The sequence below is a fragment of the Xiphophorus maculatus genome, chromosome 16, assembly GCF_002775205.1.
Source record: "Xiphophorus maculatus strain JP 163 A chromosome 16, X_maculatus-5.0-male, whole genome shotgun sequence".
Taxonomy (NCBI): Eukaryota; Metazoa; Chordata; class Actinopteri; order Cyprinodontiformes; family Poeciliidae; genus Xiphophorus; species Xiphophorus maculatus.
The window spans coordinates 15,033,832-15,049,875 of NC_036458.1; the positions used below are offsets into that span (position 1 = coordinate 15,033,832).

The following is a 16,044-nucleotide window of genomic DNA, read 5'->3' on the forward strand; positions in this document are numbered from 1 at the left end:
ACATCAAGTCTACTTTATGAGAAACTGCATGGGTTGTTCTGCAGACACATGAAGAAGCAAAGTAAAAGGAAACTAGAGCGAAAGAGGAAAACACTGGGCAACAAATGAAATAGAAGAATGTCAACAGATGGAAAATGTGAACGACTTCTCCTCTCATCCGTGCATCTGTTTCATCCAGGACTCCTTCCAGGCCTTCAGTCACCCAGTGAGACAGACAGACAAGTCAGTACAGAGAGAACAAACATCTCTGTATTGGGCTGACAAACAGGTGTTGTGTTGTGCTTCACAGACTTCATTAATGGTCCAACTCTCACTGGACAATGCATCATTCTCTTCCCGCTCAGTTAATTAATACATGGCGTAGGAACCGTGCACAAGCCTATTTCCCATGGGATCAGTCTTCAGGAAACCTCTTAATACTCAGTGTGTGTGCATGTGCATGTGTGTGTATGACTACACAGAGTTTGAACCTGAAGGTACTTTCTCCTTTGTGATGCGGCGATCAAAACCAGAACTTTCCAACAGATCAGCACATCTGCGGACATGACACATGAGATGAGAGTGGCTTTTGACCATTTGGCGTCTGTGTTAGCTTCACAAAGGAACAAAGAACACAGCAAACAAGCTACGAGAGAGAACAGTGTTCAATAAGCTATCATACACAGCAACACTTCTAAGCAAATTTATGTTAAATGGTCACCGTTTTCCTTTCCCTATAAATGTGTATAAATAGAAAGGAAACCCTGTACTGTGTCTTTTTTCAGTTTTCTTGTCTAAAACTATGAAAAAAGGCTACTAGGTTTGCAAAATCTTTAAAAAGCAGAGTTAAAATAAAAATGTCAAATGATAGAAGCAATGAATATTTGTTGGGTTTCACCATCTGGTGACACCTGTAAATGTCTCAGAGGCTGAGGCTAAAATTAACCCCAGAAAGTGAGCACTGTTGCTAATGCAGATGTAAGATCCCAGTTATGTTCTACCATGACTTTATCCAAACAAAACCAGTCAGAGAGCAGCAGATTCATGTGACGTTTGACATCAAGCTCAAGTTCTCGGCGGTTCCGAGCACGCTCTGTTGGGCGCAGCTACAGCACAGAGCGATGAGGCGTTCACTGGCGTCAGGGCTTCTGCCAAACATCGGCAGAAAGCTGAGCTGTCACGGTGGCCTTTACAGCGCTCGTTGCTGACACAACTCCGGTGTAATGGGGCGTGGGGAGAGAAAAAGACGGTGAACGGCTGACAGGGAAAGCTCTTCATGGTCGTTCAGCTCTCTAACAAGCTGCTGACAGGTAACACAGGCGATTCTCCAAGTACACGGTCAGAGACGAGTCCAATTATCACAGCATGTACACACGTAAACACACCATGCAGCAGACCTGAGCGTCAGATCAGATTTTAAACACCACTATTACTTTATGATGAAGGTGTTAAACATTCAGTTATCTAACAATAAATATGCTCTGTATTCCGTAATTAGGAAATGAGCACAGTTAACACTAATACAGCTCCAATAAGCATAACTCTACTATGAGTAGCACACATTATGTCAGGCCAGGATTGAAGAGAAATACAGCAGTAAACGTTTGTGGCAGTGGTGTGTGGTGCGGAGGGTTCGGTGATATATGTGTCACCATAGGACTCTTTGGCCTCGAGATTGCTGAACCTGGGGTTCACTGATGACCCTTCTCCTTTAAGTGCGTTTGGCTGCTTTGAGGTTGTGCTTCCCATTTATCTACCTGTGGCTTTTGCGTTCTTCCGGAGCCGAGTCCTCCTATTCTTCGCTGTTCTTAGGTGCTAAGGGTGGTAGGCCTTCCACTGTTCTCACCACTCTAGTAACTTTGTTGTAGCTCCATAACTTTGCACCTCCAGGTCACAAATTTGCACACATACACCCACTCAATGCAAGCTGTCCTATTTCTACACATACGCTCAACCAACCAACCAACCAACCAACCAACCAACCAACCAACCAACCAACCAACCAACCAACCAACCAACCAACCAACCAACCAACCAACCAACCAACCAACCAACCAACCAACCAACCAACCAACCAACCAACCACATAGTAGTATGTCTTTCTATCTTCACTTGGACTTTGCATTGACTTCCATTCATTTTTCATTCATTTCTATAGCCTAGCCCCAGCCTTCACCCTAAACCTAGCCATTACCAGGACATGCCTAACCCTTAACCTTACCTAAACTCAATTCATACCTTAGTCCTAAACCTAACCTCTAACCCCAAAACACCTCTTCTTTTTGAAAGACCCAGGCTTTGGGCCTCACAAGGAGCCATGGATCAGAGCCATTGTCAGAAAAATGGACCTTACAATGTAACAAATACAAGTCCACACACACCCCCACACACACAAGTAATATAAATGGAAAGTCATACAATGACATGTTCCTAATACATTGTTTTGCCATTTTAATACATTTTCTTGATTTAATTAGGTCAATCACCCAATTAGCATTCCATCTTGAGACATCTTGTTTATAGAGCAAATCTGCCCTGGCACATGAAGGCAAGCAGCTTCAATAAACGACTGCAATGCCAAGACAGGATGTAAATAAAAACAATCTCTTGTCTTTCTCCTTCTACAGAATATAAATATGTATTGATTATATGAGGAGTATAAGGACTATATGATTTCAAGTACTAAGAAGTCATCTTTGTTGAGAAAGGTGTTTCACCTTGTTGTCTTCATCAGAATCATCACAAAGCATCAAACAGTTTGTATATATTATTCATTCCAGCTGTAGTTTCAAAATGGAGGATTAGGTCACAGATATTTTTTTATTTACAGAGAAAAATTTGTGAGAGAAAAGCACCAGAAATGACGTAAACAGAAATCTGAGCAGTCAGCATACTGACAGGCTGATCATTGCTCAAACATTCAAGGTGCACATGGGGAGTTTCTGTGTCGGCTCAATCTGCTGAAAAAGTTGCAAACCTAAGTTAACATGGCCACCAGTGTGCATTATGGAAAGAGGACAAAGCTGTATGGGCTGTTTTGAACACGTCTTTCTTTAGTAATTTACTTTATTACTTTAGCAATGCTGGGTAATTGCACTCCACGACAGCTTCATACGCTTTTCAAGAGCCCACAAAGTTCAGACATACTCAGTGATGCACAACAAGTTTCAGAGAATGACTGAGCTTATGAAAGCCACTGAGCCCTGGCAAACCGAGGATCTATGAGGTCTGCTCTTTACAAGGTCAATCGTGAATGATTGATCTTGTAACTTCCCAGACATTCAAGAAAGGAACTTTAGACTCATGTTTAGAGTCTACTCAACATTAAGCAATTGGTCATAACTTGTTGCACCATATTTTATTTCTAAATGGAAACTTGTCAGAGAAGTGGACATTTGTTGCCATTGGTGACCTGCTACAGGATGTTCCCACAGATTTTCTCCAGCTAGTTAAAGTTCAAGTGAAGCTGCACAGCTTAAACCTCCTCTGATTCCAACAAGTATATTAATATGAATAACAAATCGTCTCAAGAATTACAGTTTTGCTGCACAGATTATTTCAGTTAAACACGGCATGGCATCAGAAGGAGTTTTAATTTGAGAAACGGCCATCGGATCGCATAACAAGCCGCCTTACAGGAGAAAAATCCACCAGAAATAGTCAGTAAAATACAAAAACTCATCTGCATGTTTGCTCACATAGATAGTGAATTAAATGTATTTATTTTTTTTGTACTTTACTGTTAGAGCATGTCAGCATCATGTGTGTGTTGCTCTCCTGTGTGATCTTGGATCCCAATGTTTGGCACGGGAAGCCAAAGGCCATGGGAATGAAGGGTGTGTTTACTCCGAATATGTTTACGCTCAGATGCGAAAGTGATCAAGTTTCACAGATTTTTGCAATTACAGTTCCTATTCTTTTGCAAATTTGAATGTTTTATGACCTTTTAGTTGCCTGTAAACATAAACATAAGAGACATTGCTCTCCTCCAGCGTATCCCATCATCATCTTTCTTTTTCTAAATTAAACTATTCAGCATTTTCGACATAGGTACAACAAATGATCTATTTTCTTATTTTAGACAAATGACAGACAGAAATCTTTCACTTTTAGAATAAGTATCTTTTGTCTAACATGGAAAGCGAGTGCAACAACGTCCTTGTGAAAAGTTATTTATTTACAGGAGATAGAATGAAAAGTTCTGTGCAAATTATGCCACATGCAAAAACCAGGAGTGCAAGCGCACAGAGGGAACCATGGCTTATGAGAGATGAGGGACCGCAGTTGTCTCATGGGATTATCTCACAGTCTAACAATTATCCTATTTTATAGCACAAACCAGTTAAACTCAGTGTCATTAACAAATAATTATCCTATTATCTATGGTTTCCCGTCAGTCAAGAGCATTTGTGCTCACAATTCTCGCTGAGTGTGTTTTGTTGTTGGACGTCTTTCTCTCAGCATATCATCTCTGCTGTGAGGGATCTTTTTCACTTTCACACACAACACACATACAAACAGTCAGCCAGGTCAGGGACCAAGTTTTGGAAAAGTTTAAAGCAGTGTTATCTAATAAAACATTAAGAAGAACAATAAGAAGAAGGCGGCAGCCTGCAGGAGCTACACAGATCCACAGTTCAGGTAGGAGAATATGTCAACAGGACTATTATGAGTTGTGAGCTCTACACTGCGGTCCATTATTGAAGAGAGGCAAGAAGAAAGTCCTGTTTGCAACTTACCACAAAAGACCATAACTGAACTTTATGGTCTGTAAGCAAAATGCTGAAGACTAACAATGGTGAATGTCATGATGAATTATTCTGTGAGGATGATTTTCTTCAGGAAAAAAGCTACAAAAGGCTCGACGCAGAGGTTTGCCTTCCAGCAGGACAAACAGACCCAGAGATGGAATAGCTTAGATGAAAAACATATTCTGCCTAAATCCATTTCAGAGTCTGTAGCGACTTTAAAATGTACATTTTGCCGAATCTGACTAAGATTCTGTTGTCTCATAACGAAGAAGGGGCAACATTTTCCATCTTTGGCTGGAAAGACGGTGGAGACACACCGCAGATGACTAACAGTGGTAGTGAAAGGTGGTTGAGTCAGTGGAACTAAATACACAATATACAGATTTTTTTTTATTTTTATTTGAGAACTATGCATTGTTTTCTTTTAACTTCACCATCATGAATTGCTTTGTAATACTTCTTGTTAACACCTATGGTGTTTGATAAAGGGATATGGCACTATAATTCCTCTGTCAAATCTTTCAATGTTGTTTTCTTTCCTTCGTGTGTGAACAAACATGAGTAAATAGCAGCTGGAAAGCGTTACGTGCCACTGACACCATCAGCTGCGTCTTATAATTCACTCATATTGATGCAGCAGCTCACTTCAAGCTTCTCCCTCCTACCTCAACTAGTCTGTCTTGTGGTCGCAGTCCGGCACGCTCGGCGGGCGATCCCGGGTCCAGGGAGCGGATGTACTGACCGGGCCGTGACCGGTCACTATGCAGGTTGAAGCCGTAGCCCCCCGCTGACCGAGTCAGGTGACACAGACGTGGAGCGAGCTCAGACGGGTCGACCTGGTGGGGGGACTGGTCCTGAGGCTGAGACTGAATCTCCACTTCTGTTGAGGCCTCCTGGAAGAAATGTTTGAGATTAAATTAGTTTCCCATGCCGATCAACACATTTAAAAATTAATAAATAAAAACTGTAAAACATTGATGGCTGAATCCATGGCTGTATGCATGATAATCACTTTCTAGGTGCATTTAGCTTTGTAGTTAGACCGAAATGCATCATAATGTTTTTACCATTCCTGCCTCTCTGACGGATGCTTTTACATCTGTAACTTTAATACATCACTCAACTAATACAACCATGTTGATTCACAGCAAAACCACAGCGGAGCCACAGTTAAAAAGCTGCGGAGCCAGCCTCTCTGTGGTAAACATGCTCTGTATCAGGGGGAAAGTGGTTAGGAGAAAACATACAACAGAGGTATTTGCAAACAAATTTACGTTTTCCGTACCTAGACATTAAATGAAGTTTAAGGGAAACATTGCTAGAAAATAATGCTGTTTGCAAAATGTTGTTGTTCCTCTGGAGTAGAGGTGAGTGATACACACTTAAAAGTTTTATCACAATATTTTGTGGTAGTATTATGATAATGATTAAAATTGATATAAGGACTATTAATTAATTATTTTGTAGGTAACTATGGTTGCATTATACAACAATCACAGCCACACAAACACAGAATCTTCTCTTTAAAAACATAATACACTTGTTGAGGACACCAGTCACATAAAGAAGTGTGATTTGTATCACTAAACTGCACACATATTTCCTAATTTATTAATGTTTGTGGATACTTTTGTTGGAAATTACGCGGAGAAAATGGTAAAACTATCAATTTGACAATACAGACAGTTGGAATTTATTGTTACAGTAATGAATATATGTAATTTTTTTTTTATCATGATAAGAAATGTCTCAAAATAAATAATAAAAATTATGATATATGCTAACTCCTACCCTGGAGTATAAAAACTTGTCATGTATATGTTACAGTATTTTTAATACTCATTTACCAAGTTCTTCTAAAGGTTTACTTTAAAGAAAGTCATTTTTTTACAATGGATTAATGCCTTTAATGTTTAATTAGTGCAATTTATGTAAAAAGAAGGTTCAAATCCAAGTAAGCAATGCCTGTGGTGATTTTCACGTAACAAAATATGCAAAAATGAATGAATTAGGCCTGAGTTCTTCGCATTTTAACATGAAATAATTCATTTTTACCAAATGATATTACTTTTTGATTTGCTTTTGTAACTATGTAGAGACTATTTCATGCAAGATGTCCATTTAGTTGCTGGGTTTTATGAAAGTTTTTTTTTTATAAAGTGTGGAACTTTCCATTTGCAGCATATTGCTATCAGCTCTGCCAGCTTGGGTGACGACATTTACAGAGTCGGATTAATTGTGCCTGAGGCTCTTCGTCATGATCATGCTGATTTACCACCTACACAGCCGGGGATGAAATGTGGCGTGAGGGGAGGTGGGGAGGGAGGGGGCACAGTTTGAGGGCTGGCTCTGTAACCTCAGCTCATATTAACACAGAGGTGCAACACACAGGTTCCTGTAACACTTCACATGAACAGGACAGCACAGATGAAATGTGCAGATGACATTAAATTTCTTTTGGAGCATATGTGAGGCTTGCTCTGGAGTACAGCTTGTGAAGGCTAAAAATATGTATGTAGGCAGACTGAGAGAAAAAAACAGAGACAAAAGTAGAGGAACATGCTAACAAGAGAGATAGTGGGTGAAGACAGTGTTCAATCAATCATCAATGACTTTACTTTGGCATAAACTCATTGCACTTCCCAAAAAAATTTAGATACCACCACTATAGTTCTTCACTACAGAAAAGACATTCAGAAACATTCTAATTTGTTTCTGGCATCAAATACTTTTGGGAAGCAGGGATCTGGGAAGATTGCCCTGAAATGGAGGAAGACAACAGAAAAATCCAAATCAAATATTCTCCCATGAGTCCTTGCACATCCTCTGTTTCCTGGCTGCAGCAGAAGTGCTCGGGTTGGGCTGTAAGGGCAAAAAAATAGATTTTTTTTTTTCCAAAATCAAATGTATTAGTATTCTGGGATCTGGATGATGGAGGAAAAAAAAACAACAACACAGAAAACGAGTGAGAGCAGGAAGCCAATAAGCAAGAAAGTGGAGAGAGTCGAGTGTGTGGGAGGGTTGGAAAATTAGATGCAGCGAGAGGGTTGAGAATGAGAGTTGGAGAAATGAAAAGATCACGCAGGGGCCAAAGAAAGACAGCAGACAGATAAACAGATAAGCAGAGAGAGAGAGAGAGAGTGGTGGTTTACGAAGAGAAGTGAAGATGACCGAGGTTTCCAGTAAGACCTTCCTCGTGACAAAAAGTGGAGCTCTAATGTAAACACTGAGAGCAACACAGCTGGGAGTCATTATGTGGGGAGACGTGAGTGTCTGCCAGTTTAACCTCTGACTGCCTTTCAATGCTGAGCTGAACCCCACTAATCACCCCTGTGGGGCCTGTGACATCTCACAGACTGAGCTTGTCACAGTGTGAGGTTACACTTCACTTTTGTTGTTTTTCTTCTATTGTCGGCTTGATCTCCACAAAATCAGCTCAGGTGGAGACCTGATTGCCCCTGACATGCAGTGCTGTGCAGAAGTATTTGCCCCATTGCAGATTTCTGACTTTGCTTGTGGTCACACTTCAGTGATTTAGAGCATTAACCAAACATTTGGTGCAGTTTCACTAGCCACAGACGGGCCTGAATACATCCTAACCTGGAGAACTGAACGATCACTTAAATAGAACCCATCAGACTACACAAAGTAGGCCAAAAGATCGGCATACCAACAAGGACGTCGCAGAGGAACCCAGAACAACATTTAAAGTCTTGCATGTCTCACTTGCTTCAGGTACGGTTTAGGTTCATGATTGAACAATTGAGGTCCATCTTATATATGCCAAAAAATCATTTTGAAAAACCCAAACAATTTTAGGAAAATATTTTGCTAAATGACGAGACAAAACTTGAACTCTTTGGAAGTTGTATGTTCAGAGAAAGAACATCACAGTAATAGTCAGAGTGGTGGTATCGGGATGGTATGGGCTACTTAGCTACTTTCAGACATGCATAACTTGCCACAATTGATGGAATCAAGAGTCTATCCAGCAGTTTGAGACCTTAACATATGGGCCATGGCACAAGACAATGATCTAAAACATCACCCAGCAAGTCCAAATCTGGGTGATCCAAATGTAACAAAAATAACATTTTGAGTGGCCTAGTGAAAGTCCAGGTTTGAATCCAATTGTGATGCTTATTTTTACGACTTTAAAAATATCATTTCTGCAGCTTAATTAAAACAGTTCTGTCCATAAACGTGGGCTACAATTCCTTTCCAGTGACACAAAAGACTCATTACTTAACCTAAATGTTTGATATTCATTGTCGTCGTCCCTTGGTACTCAGTTTAAATTACAGTTTAGACTGGGCCAGGTTGGTTTGGAAACATAATTTGAAAGCTGATTTTATGTTTACTCAGGTTGTCTTTGTCCGATGTTAAAATTTGACTTGATGGTCTGAAACATTTAAAAACATGAAGAATGCTGCTAAGAGGGAAATACTTTGTGTTGTGATTACACAAAACTGTGTTTGTCGAGAAAAAATAGATAAACCTGATAAACAGTGAGACAGACAGTGATAATGATTTTGATGACTTAGAGCATCAACAAAAGAGACTCAAGTTACAAAAGAAGCTTTTCTAAAAAAGGAGAAGTGTTACGGAACGAGGCTGCTGTGTTTGTGTGAGCTCTGCCTGTTGAAAACTTGGTTGAAAACAGATTCTGGGAGAGAAATATTTTGACTACAGGAAGAAAAATGACATGTAAAGTTTTCCTCCTTTGTCAGCAAGCCCTTGTGTCATGTGGGGAGAGCTTTCGGTTATCACCAGTGGACACTTTTCAAAACAAAGTCCCAGATGGGAGGAGAGACAGCAGGAGCTGCTGGAAACAAAAAAAAAAAAGCTGAACAGATCCAAACAAGCTCATATGGAACATCTGGTCGTGAATCCAGCTGCTTTGCTGTTAAAAAAACTGCAACATATGGAATATTTTACGCCCACTACAAAACTAATGTTTTATTTCCAACAATACACACCTACGTGTGCTGACCCCAGTGTCCCGGCTGTGTCTCAGTGAGAGGATGTGCGGTCAATGGAAGTAGTGCTATTTAATGAACTCCTCTGTGTCCTGCCACAATCAGCCTTTGTTTCTGTAAAGCTGAGGGAGAACATGTGGGGGAGACCACCACAGACATACAATGCCATGTTTCATTTATCTTGAATATCTTAAAATTGTAGACGGTATGTTTTTCTTTTATGCTAATTTGTCGACAACGTCCCTTCACCAGTTCGCAACCTCATTTCGTACCAACGCATTGCCATTTCGTCCCATCCTGCTATCATTTTGTATCCATGCAGTTGTATAATCTACCAGTTTGCATTACATCATAAACTGAAGGTTAACTGATTAGATCTAAATCTAAGAAACTTTCTGACTAGACTGGATGAACTGAGCTGATTCAAATTAAACATTAAATTGAATCCAATTTAATGATTTCTTTTTTTGAAAAGAAAAAAAAAATCTGTTCTTGAAATGACACTTATTAATTAGTGCTTGCTTAGTAAGTTAACTGATCTAAATTGAATGTTTACTGCAAGCAGAAGCGTCACCAACCTTCTGCTTGCATGTGTTTACATGTGCATCTTTGCAGCTCAGTGGAGCCGGTTTGAGGTTTTAACGTGAAATAAAGCAGAACAAGAACACATTGCTCTAAATGCTTAATTTGTGTGTAGCTACAAATACACACTGTGTATATTCCTCTTCCAGCGGCTGCTGGCAGTTATATTGGCAGGTGATGAAACTGGATCTCAGCTTGTTGAATAATTGAGCGCTGGCCTGCAGTGATGGATAGATCGTGACCGCTATTAACCCTTTTACAGCCAAGGATCGCTGGTTCAATGTTGGCTCACAACGTCATGAAGTATGCTTGGGCATGCAAGAGTGTGTTCGAGAGTGTGGTAAACTCGCCTTTGATTTGATACAGAGAAACTTTCTTGTATGCGTGAGTATGTAGGGCAATGATTTCAACTTTACAACTAAACTTTCTCATGAATCAACACATTTGTCTTTGAGTTTTGCATCAAAGCAAAATGGTTTGCTAAAAGCCAGATGTAGCCAGTTCTGAAACAAAGATGATGATGTAAAAGAAAAGAATTATAATTCAAAGGTAAAAATAAATGTGGCAACCAGACAAAGAAAGATTACAAGACCAAAAAACTGATTTCAAATTAGGACTGTATGACATAAGGAGACGATGTAACTGTGATATTACTAAAAATTGGCATGTTGATAACAATTACAGCTGATCTTTGTTTTTCCAGACTAGTTGCTGTATTTCTCTACATCCCAATGCCCCCCAATACTGGTCGATTGCTGTAGCATTACAGTCACGAAAAACAAACACCAAATGTAGGGAATGATGGGAAGATGTCATGATCTATAGGAGTTTGGACTTCTCCGTTTCATTTGTGATGTTGGTTTGTGATAACGTCTTTATTATTTACTTAAATCTTTCATGTTAGTTTATTAATTGTGTTAGTTGCCAATGGTACTTTTTATACTTTAAATGAGTTTTTATTGTTTTTACTTTGGTTAATGATTTTACTGTCATTCTGTAGCACTTTGAAATTTACATGTAAAGTGCCTTATAAGTAAAATCTTCTTATTAATATTGCTATTATTATTATCAATGCCTATTATTTTTAAGTGTTTAATTTCATATGTTTGAGACAATTGACACAATTAATAAGTGGACTTTTAAATGATAAAAACTGCTATGCATTTCTTGTTCACATTGGATTTGTGCATTTATTTCTCCTCTTACATGCAGCTGCTTCAGAAGTTGCTCAATGAGATGAAAAGAAGAGCAGATGTAACTAGTTCACAGTGGGTTAGAGAGACAGTAAGGGGAAGGGAAAAAAAAGAGAAACATGAATTGATACGCAGCTGGAGAGTAGCAAAGAGGGATATAAAAAGGAAAATAAAGGAAAGCCGGATGGAAGTGACCGGAACAGACAAAGGCCTCTACAGGATTAAAGAACCTGAGCTGAGAGATGGATGTGAGTGAGAGGCACTGCTAGCGAGAGCCGAGTGAACATGAGAACCTAAGCACTGGGCAGGGATTGCTATAAACACCAGTTTTTCCCACTGGTGCTGTGCTGCATTGTGTAACAGCTCTGCAGTGTGCGTGTGTATGTGTGTTTAGCCTGTGTCTGTAGGACAAACCAGCTGGTGTCTGTTTATGAAGTCCCCAACTCCACTGCAATGTGTGTGAGTGTGCAACATGTGTGGTACCTGCTGCTGATTCAGTTTCTCGTGGACAGATCTCAACTGAAGAGCAGACAAGGAGGAATGTCAAGATATCATGAGTACAGGTTTGGGAATAATGGAAAAAAATGTGGGAAAAATAAAGAGGAAATCAGCGTTGCGTAGTAAACCACATTAGTCATGGATCAAGCTTTCATCCACACTTTGACATGGTTACTACTTGGACTTGGCACAAGAATCTGAAGTTGATTGATACCATTTGTTCTGATTTTAAACTTCAGTCTCTGTCTGTTAACACAAATGAAGCAGAAAATGTTGAACAGGTGTTTTGCTGTCAACATGAGAGATCAACATCAACATGAGATTGATGCCCCTTTCTTATCAGTGGAAGGTAGGGCACTCTCTCAAACAATGCATAGAGTTTTTGTTGGCTGCCTGACAATTTTTCTGTTCATGAAATTTTATACAATAAACACATATTTACATTTCTTGTACTGACTAGTACAAAAGGATTTCATGTTATTGATGAATTTTCACAGATGCTGTAAACCGGGCTTTTTACCTTAGGAGAGACCAAGTCTCGTGGCTTTCTGTATTTATAAACTGTAAAATATATCCAGCATTACAATTATTGTGATAACATTGAAATGTTGATCTTTCAATCCTTAGTAAACACCACTGTTGCTGCTGGTTAGGTTGGATGCCATTTCAGTCCTTGCTACTCAGAAGTTGCTCAATAAGATGAAAAAAAGAGCAGATGTAACATTGTTAGGCTTCAATAGCTTCAAAGGGGCATTGCGACCAAAATGTTTCTGTGGAAGAAAATTTCAGTTTGAAAATAGTCGACGTCGTTAGACAGGCTGCATTTTAGAAAATGTTGATCTGCTGGCAATTTCACAGACAGCCATCTCTCAGGTTAACAGAAAGTGGAACGAAAAGAGAAAATATCCAGTGAGCAGCAGCTGTCGATGGTCAAAAACACTATATTGATATCAGAGTTTGGTTGGAAATTGGTAGACTGGTTCGACATGATGGAAAGACATGAGTAGCTCAAATAACCACTTGGTCCAACTGAGACATCCACAACAGGATCTTTAAACCTTTGAGCAGATGGGCTACAACAGCTGATGACCACACCAGTCAGCAAAGAATAGGAAACTGTGACAACAAATCACACAGACAATAACAGATTGGAAAACCTTTTCCTGTTCCGACGAGTGTCTTTTTTAGCTGTAACAGTAAGATTTGGCATAAACAACCAGAAGACAATAATCTATCCTGCCTTAGTGTGGGAGGTAATTTATTGCCCCATTTTGAACCCTGTGTACCATCTGAATGTTTCCATGATGTCACAAAGATCTAATAATCTCAAACAGGTTTTTGAATTATGAAAATGAGTTTATTAGGCTCCAATGGAGCCACTAGATCTTAATCCAACAGAGCCGATGGTGACACAGTTGAACAGGAGATTAAAGGAGAAATATGCTGAAAACGTTTAAGTTTGTGTGTGAAGAGGCTTCTTTGTCCTAGATGACATTGTCCTCTACACAGTAACACGCATCAGTAACTCGTCAGCACAAATGAAAACAACTTCTGCACCTTTTCAAGTCACTGCAAATGCTTTGCTTCGGGATGACTCGAATTACATTGTAAAAAAATATCTCTCCAGAGTTACTGTAGAAATTTCTGTATACTGATCAGAAAAACCAAAAATGATGATTTCAAATAAACTGACCTAAAATTGACTTTTAGTTTTAGATTAGTGGTATAAATTCTCACTATTAATTTTACTTTGATGGTGTCTAACAGTATTTTGTTTTGCATAAATCTATGCTATTCTGGAAAATAAGTAACAGGGATAGAAACATGTGAAAAGCAGAACAGTTCGGTTCATTGTGTTCAGGTTATAGGAACAGTTTACAAGTGAACAAACACAGCTTGTGGCTGAACTAAGATCGACTGATGAGCCAATGACCTAAATGTGTGATGAAGCAGTTTTGATTGTTGTTTGTTGTCATCTACCAACTGCTGAAGTTGCTTACAGCAGCAATCAGTTGCCAATGTTGTGAGTGTGAACATGCTGTGCAGGATTTCATAGCTCAAAGCCAAACTGTCAGAGATGTGAAGGCGCTCAGTTTAAATTACTGTCATTTGTTTAATTACAAATGACAGCAATTTGCCATTGCTGTCATTGCTGCTGAAATTTCTGCTTCATTTTCAGTTTCAGGATTTTGTGATGTTGACAAATGTATGTAAAGTCAAACAGGAAAGATTCTTACAAATGTTCTTTTTCTTTCTTCTTTTCCTAATCCAAACTGGATGCCTTTTGATTATTTCCCTCCTGTTCTTATGCCTATCTCATGCTTAATCGTTTATATTTTACATATTCGGCAGCAAGACGGTTAAAAGAAATACTTTTCAGCTCAATTTGCATTTAAATGTCAACCTAAACTGTGTGGGCTGCTGGCACTGCTCACATCTGAGTGCGGTGGTGTGTGTCTATTTCTTCTCTTTTTATTTATCTATTTAAATTTAAGCTTGAATCAAAGCAAATGTTACAATAGTCCAACTTCTGGCAGTTTCTTTCTGCTGCTGTTTGTTTTTCACATGTGACGGTGATGTAATGTTTGTGGGAGAGTGTGAGTCCACACCCCTGTTATCAGAGTGTGGCAGATATTCCTCATCCATGAAGGTGGTGCTTCATTTGTGTGTGTTTATTTTAACGGTCAAAAGGGGAACAGTGTTCTCCAAATGTATTCGTACCCCTTAAACGTATTTTCATACAAGATTCATGGCTGACCAGCACAAAGTAGTGCATAAGTGGGAAGTGGGGATAAAGTGTCATAATATTTCTCAAAAAAATAAAAGCATAGATATTTTCCAAACAATGTGTCGTGCATTTGAGTTCAGCCCCTGACAAAATAGAGCCATCTTTTGCTGTTAGTACAGCTGGAGGTTCTTAGACACTGAAATATTTGCTTATTATTTTTGGCAAAATAACTCTAGCTCACCCAGCAAATATTGAACACTGATCAACACTGTAAATACAGGAAATAATGCGAAACCGTGCCAAGCATGAGCAATACAAACAGAGGCTGAACTTCCTTTTAAGCTAACTCTAAAGCCTTCTGCATTGTTTAACACATTTTAGTTGGGTGGGGTGGAGATGTTCCTATCCATGCATCCATCTGATCCTTCAAGCAAAAACTTTAAATGAATCCCACATGAAACCCCTGTTTTTAGATATTACAATGGATTTAACATTAATTTATCCTCAACTATTGTGTAAAATAATGTGCTATATGTAATACTTTGGAGTGAAAGTGGAGTTACTAATGTTAGGAGATTACATATTCAATCACTTATAAACCTATCTGCAAAGTGTTCAGTTGATTTGTAAGGATCGTTTCATTAACTCATCATAGCAAACAATAGAATTATATATATAATATTGTGTGAAGATAAATGCTGACCCGCCACTGTGAATGCAGCTGGCAGCAGGTGTGAAAAAGTCTCCAACAGTGGAGAGAGACAGAAGGAAATCTGTTGAACGGTTTGGTTGTGAACAGGACATAATGTGGACGTTCTGTGGGCCAAATCAAAAGCTATCTTAGTTTCCTCTGAAGTCTTACTGATCAACATGGATCCTCCAAGACAAAAGAAAGAAAATATCTCCTGTGTTCTCCAAATATGTCTTTACAGAGTTTGCATTTCTTTCTTCTTTTGTTGGTTCCTGAATATGTTTTAAGGATTTTTGTGTAGGCAGTGATTGATCAGTCCTCGCCCTGACTGCAGCCTACTCAGAGTACACTGACATTTCCAAATCCAACTACCAACATTTACGTGATAAAATTGAGAAAATTGAAATCAGAGTGTGGCAGAGGAGGTGTCATTTCTCCAAAGTTATTTTATCTAAAACGTATGTGTCCAAAAATTTCATTGAAGACTTAAAGACTAATTCCTGATGAATGATGGCTGGCAGGGCCGTTTTCCTAATTCTGACGCACAAAGCTTGACAAAAGTAGTCCAGTCTATAAATAATGCTGAGCATTTGGGTCAGATTAAAACTCAAACACTGGTAGAGTATTGGTACATGATCCGTGC

General features: G+C 39.1%; 1 protein-coding gene across 1 annotated transcript in view; it reads right to left on the reverse strand.

The window, feature by feature from the left end:
- The window catches only part of LOC102217033 (Na(+)/H(+) exchange regulatory cofactor NHE-RF2-like), a 30,390-nt gene that overhangs the window by 3,269 nt on the left and 11,077 nt on the right, over positions 1-16,044 (reverse strand). Inside the window, exon 3 of the mRNA XM_014471516.2 lies at positions 5,396-5,623. Within this exon, the coding sequence (XP_014327002.1) occupies positions 5,396-5,623 (228 nt within the window). The remainder of the gene's footprint in view (positions 1-5,395; positions 5,624-16,044) is intronic.